The sequence below is a fragment of the Protobothrops mucrosquamatus genome, unplaced genomic scaffold, assembly GCF_001527695.2.
Source record: "Protobothrops mucrosquamatus isolate PMUCROS unplaced genomic scaffold, P.Mucros_1.0 scaffold2569, whole genome shotgun sequence".
Taxonomy (NCBI): domain Eukaryota; kingdom Metazoa; phylum Chordata; class Lepidosauria; order Squamata; family Viperidae; genus Protobothrops; species Protobothrops mucrosquamatus.
In genome coordinates, this window is record NW_015388627.1 from 63,380 (window position 1) to 69,379 (window position 6,000).

General features: G+C 48.8%; 1 protein-coding gene across 1 annotated transcript in view; it reads left to right on the forward strand.

Moving 5' to 3' along the window:
- The window catches only part of LOC107295915 (collagen alpha-1(V) chain), a gene marked incomplete at its 5' end in the record, with an annotated part of 123,378 nt that overhangs the window by 31,775 nt on the left and 85,603 nt on the right, over nucleotides 1-6,000 (forward strand). Inside the window, 2 exons of the mRNA XM_015825250.1 lie at nucleotides 690-743; nucleotides 4,596-4,649. Of these exons, the coding sequence (XP_015680736.1) occupies nucleotides 690-743; nucleotides 4,596-4,649 (108 nt within the window). The remainder of the gene's footprint in view (nucleotides 1-689; nucleotides 744-4,595; nucleotides 4,650-6,000) is intronic.

The window sequence follows — 6,000 nt, forward strand, 5'->3', positions numbered from 1 at the left end:
TTTGTGTCGTTTTATGGATAAGCACCCGTGCTGTCCCTGCACCTTGATAAAAAGGTGCATTAAATTGCCAGCACACCTTTCCTGCTCTGAAGGAGCCCCCTCTGCCCCCCAGGGGGAGTTGGGGGCTTCTCTTGGGAATGAAGGAGGCGAGGTGAGGCAAGGCGCAGCGTTCACACCCGTAGCCCTCCTAGCCCAAGAAGGCTTCACTGCCCTCAAGGGAAGGTCCCAGAGATCCTTCTCTTCTTTCAGAGGCATTTCTCTTTTGTCAGACTGGACAATTTTGGGCCATAGTCCTGTTTGTCTGTTAACTGTCTTGAGACTCTTGACTTTGTGCAGTCTCCCAGAATAATTGTTCAGGGGGGAGACACATTAACACAATGCCCTGAGTCCGCAAGGAGAAGGGCGGGGTAAAAAATATAATTAAATAAATAAATAAATAAATAAATAAATGTTAAGCCCCCCCTTCCCTGCCAGTTGCCTGCTGTCAATACATCTAGTAACAGAAAGGCGACCCCTGAGCTTCGTTCCCTACCTCTCCATCCTGCAGTGCCCTTCAGTAGAGAGCCTGGGGTCTAACTGGAGGTGAGAGTCACTTGGACTTTCCTCCAAGCCCTCTTGTGCAAAAGAAAAGAGCCAGGCTTTCCCAAAACCTTCAGGTTCTGATTCTCCTTTGGTTCCATTCATTCCAGGGTCCACGAGGGGTGCAGGGCCCTCCAGGTCCGTCAGGGAAACCAGGACGACGGGTAGGTAAACTCTGAAACGCTTGGCTAGGCCTGGGCAATCCTGGCATGCTCAAAGGTCATTGGTTTTGGCCTAAAGACCCCCGTAGGTCACTCATGCCCATTGTTGGCAGGGCACCCCAAGGCAGAACGAGAAGCCTGTTTGACAGGAGCCCCAAAGAAACCACTTCCTTTATTCACATGTGCTTGTGCTCTGATCAAAGCTCCTTCACAATTCTGAAGTGCTGTTCTCAAAACTGAATGGCAGTTCTTGAGGATAAACTTAAGTAAATATCAACCTCACCTAAGTGGATGATGCCACTTCGTTTGCTGGGAAGATTCAGGAATCTCTTCTTGAAGGAAGCGCAGAAGCAGGTTTGATATTAGGAAAACCCCAGTGATTGTGTCATTTGCCAACCCCCAATGTTGAAGTGTGGAGAAGAAGCTGAAGCAAAACAGAGGTTGTGGCTGTAGCCACGAAAGAAAGACGCATCTGCTACTGGAGGGAAGACTATGGCAATTGGAGATGAACCACTGAAGTGCAGGATATCACAGTGCAAACAACAAAGGTGTGTATTGCCAAGGTCTTGTTTTTCCCAGCTGTACATTTGGCTAAGAAAACTGCACCATCAGAAAGGCTGAATGAGAGAAACTGGGGTGCCAGATTGCTCACTGTGAATATCCAAGCTAAACTTTGGATGTTTGGAAGGCACCGTGCGAAGGGAAGAGCCATTCAGGATGACTCAGTGCTTGGAAAAACCGAAGGGGCTGAAAAAGAGGCCGACAGAAGACAAGCAGAGTGGTCCTGTCTCTGACAACTCAAGCAGGAGCTTAGGAGAACTTCAGTTCTGGGGAACTGATGTCCGTTGGGTCACAAGGGCACACGAGTAACTAAGCAACTGAACGAGGAAAAGTTCTACTCTCAGGGGGAATCTCGCAACAGCTTCAAGAACGGGGGAAGCTTGCAGGGACATCAAGCCCTCCTGCCCTGTATTTTAGTCTGTCTTGAGAAGGAATTCTGTTTGATTTCAATGTTTTTCAGTTTGGGGGAAGTCCAACCTCTGTGGCTGCATCACTTTCTCTCCCTGGTTTATTCTTGTGCAGCAGCAGAGGAGAAAAACAGAGAGGGCCAACCGATGCTTCAAAAGAGCCTGCAAGAACGATAGGAGCAGTTTGTGATTAGGTGTATTTGAATTAACAAGCAGCCCTTGCTCGTTTAATTGAAATATTAAGCCAGTTAGCACGTCTTTGATCTCAGCCAAACCCATCTGCATCTTACCATAATCTCTTCAGGGAAGGGCTCCACGTGCTTTTGAACGGCCGCCTCTCCAAATATTTTCAGAGAATAGACTCACTCGGCCTTTCCTCCTTGCATCTGCCGATGAAGGCAGGAAGAGTTTCATCCATATTCTTGAAATAGCGCTGGTGAGTCCTGCAGGATTTCAGAATTCCCTAATTCAGGATCCTGCTTTCAAATGAGTTGCCATAAAGAACAAGGAGTCTTGTGGCATGTTAAGGAAGAGTAGTTGAACTGCTGCATACATTTTTGCAGATCAGAAGCCTTTGATCAGAAGTAATATTGTGTATACCCAGAGCTGCTGGGAGGAAGGAGGGGGGGATGGTGCATAGGAAGAGGGGAGGGGAGGATGGAGCCGTTTCTGCCGCTTCTCTCCAGCCTCCTTTAACTGCGGGAACCAAGAGGAGCATCTAAACCACAAGATCAGAACAATCAAGTCCGTTCCTGGTCAGGGGAACCTTTTTAGCTAGCTCCATGGCCGCTTACTTAAGATCAGGAAAAGTAATTTGCGCAAATTCATTTCGTGCGCCAACTGTACCCATTGCTAGGCTTGCTCATGGTCACTCATGTCTTAGTCTCTCTCTCTCTCTCTCTCTCTCTCTCTCTCTCTCACACACACACACACACACACACACACACACACACACACACAGACTCACACAAATTTGGATCACTACAATGAACTATACATGGGGCTGCCCTTGAAGAAGCTGCAACTAGTCTGGATTGGAGTGGTATGTGCAGTTTTGCACAGCGCACCTGGGTGGCACCTGCGGTGTGTGAGCTGGGCCAGCCTGCTAGTCGGGGAGGAAGGAGACAGGCAGGCCTGCAAGAATTCACATCCTCTGATAACTGCAGTGCTCACAGAAAGATGTTCTTGCTCTTATGGAAGTTGTAGGCAGCCCTGGGTGTATCTTGCCAGACGCATGTTCTCCCTGGATGCCAAGTGGTGAGGTTTACAAGGCCCAAGTAGCCAGGGAACTGGATAAGTGACTGCAGTGACCAGCAGGAATGACCTCGAGGAACAGGAGGAAGAGCCGCTACCAAGACGATGGTCAGATAAAAGAAATCCGAGTCCTGGGCAGAAACGCAATCTGAGAGAGCGTCTGAGAGGAGACCCTCCCTGCTTCTCAGGAGCATAAAGGGAGCGAAGGGGAGGCACATTTAGAGTTGTAAGATTCTGCTATTGCACCCTTACCATAAGAGTGGTATTAGCATGTGTGACTTTGTTTCCTAGTCTGATCTGCCTACTACTGAACCTTTGCAGAATTTCTTGGACCAGTACCTGATTAAACTGCAATTTTGGTAGCTAGCAGGGAGGGTGCACAACCATGGCTTAGGGCAGGTCAGCTCTTGCAAGCCCAAGATCCAAGCCAAGGTCCATCCTGATTTGGAACCAGTCAGAAGAATTGTGAGGCAAACGGGCACCAGGTGGGGAAACACTGGAAGGGGAGGGGTGTGAAAGGGAGCAAACGTTTTTAGACTCTGAAACAGACCTGTCACAAATCTGCCAGTTCTGTTCAGAATGGCCCACGCTTTTAAAGGAAAACATGCAGCGAACCCAGAGTGATTTCATCAGAATAGAGCTGGAAGGGACCTTGGAGGTCTTCTAGTCCAACCCCCTGCTCAAGCAGGAGACCTTGTACCATTTCAGACAAGCAGCTGTCCAGTCTCTTCTTAAAAACCTCGAGTGATAGAGCGCCCACAACATCTGAAGGCAAGAAGCTCTTCCACTGGTTAATTAACAAGATGAACGGGACAAGGTTGGGGGGGGGCACTTCCCCCCCGACCAAAAAAAGACATGCCTTAACTTGGGCACAAACTGCTTCAGCCAAAAAAGCTAATACAATCCTTAGTTGTATAAACAGAGGCCCAGAATCAAAATCATGTGAAGTATTAGAACCACTTTATAATTCCTTAGGAAGACCACGCCTGGAATATTGCGTCCAGTTTTGGTCACCACATTACAAAAAAGATGTTGAGACTTTGGAAAAAGTGCAAAGAAGAGCAACTAAGATAATTAAAGGCCTGGAGACAAAAACATATGAAGAACAGTTGCAGGAATTGGGAATGGCCAGTCTAGAGAAAAGAAGGGCTAGGGAAGACATGATAGCGGTATTCCAGTATTTGAGGGGCTGCCCCAAGGAGGAGGGGGTCTACTTATTTTCCAAAGCACCAGAGGACAAGACAAGAAACAATGGATGGAAACTAATCAAGGAGAGAAGCAACCTGGAATTAAGGAGAAACTTCCTAACAGTGAGGATAATCAACCAATGGAACAGAAGTTGTCTTCAGACATTATGGGTACTCCATCACTGGAGGCTTTAATAAGGGAGGCTGGACAGCAACATGTGAGAGATGGTATAGGGTCTTCTGCTTGAGCCAGGGGTTGGACTAGAACACCTCCAAGGCCCCTTCTAGCTCTATTGTGATTGAATACATACCGTAGGGGGAGAAGGGAAGAGGAAGATGATGGAGTGAATGGGTTGTCTGATGACTTAGCCTCAGCTCCAGAGCAAATTTTGTTGCCCCTTGATCTGGTTTGGCTACTTGATTTCCTTTTTCTCCTCCCCTTTTAGGGACGGGCTGGCAGCGATGGTGCTCGGGGGATGCCAGGCCAAACGGGACCGAAGGTAAGTGGGCCAAACCATTCCGTCTCTCGCCCCTGCCGGTCTTTCCCCATTCCAGATGTTCTTTGCAGGAAATCTGCAGCATCCAGGGAGGAGTGCCACGCTGAGTGGCAGACCGATTGCCATTTACAGAAGTGCCTTCTTCCTCACTCGGCTTTCATCAAAAGAGACAAGCAGTAATGCCCAATCTGAATGCAGGGATGTGTGCCTGGAAGTCGTATATTAGCAGGTTTAAGTGGCTGATTATGTAGGTACTTAACGTGGAAAGAGAGGTGGGGAGGGAATTGTTAAAGAGAAGGAGGACTGCAAATCACTTGCGTCTTCTCCAAGTCTCTGGGTCTCCCAAAGCCCCAGCTTCCAGGAGGAGGGAGGGGGGGGAGAGCTGGCAGGAGGATAATTTATGGCCAGAGAGGCGAGAACTAATTCCGACAGGCGAGGATGTGCAAGGATGCTCCGGGACTTAAGAGAATCCCCATCCATCAGCTTTCTCCTCATAGATCCTACAAGGACAGCTTAAAGTGCTTTCCGAAAGGTCCAGGCAATCCATTCTTCCAAGCCTCCCCCTCCTTGTGAGCAGCACCGGTGCAATTGCATGTGGAGAGACCCGTGTCTGTGCGTGTCAGAGACGGTCACTCAAGGCAGGCAACGCTCGGTCGGAGCAGAGGGAGCAGCGTTCTGAAGAAAGGGCTGGGATGGGGAGAAACGCCAGCGGAGAGTCTGCTTGCAGGGATAAAGAACACCATTAACAAAGATAAAGTTTAAAAATAGAGGTTGGAAAAGCATCTGCTAGAGGAGGTGATGTGCAAAAGAACTACAGTTTAGGAGCGATGAGGAATGAAAGGCGGCGTGGATTTCTACAAATCTTAAAGATCTGCATAAAAAAAAACACCTTGAACCCCTTCCTCTTCCTCCTTCACCCTCAGTGATCTTCTCTCTTCCCCTGCCAAGGCAAGGCAGAGGGGAGGACGGGGGGGGGGGCAAAAGTGTGAGGCTGCCTGGTGCTTTTGGGCCCTATCCTGGGGTGGGAAACAAGTCCCACCTAGCAGGAATAGTCAGGGAGGGGGAGGGGAGGGGGGATCCCCCAGCAAGTCCTGGGTGCCTGAAATCAGATGCTGCCTGCAACTGGAGACCTCCAAGCCCTTCCCAAAATTGCCATTTTTAAGGCGATTCTTTGGGAAGTCATCCTATTAATTTAAATTTCACTGCAATTAAACAAAACCTAATCAAGCTTTTGCCCCTCTCTTTGTTTTGGCTCACCTCCTTAGCCATGGCGAGCGTCTCTGATGCCAAATTGGGCTAAAAAGGCTGCACTGGTCTTTTTATCCTGTTCTGAGTCAGAGTGAAAAGGCCTGAA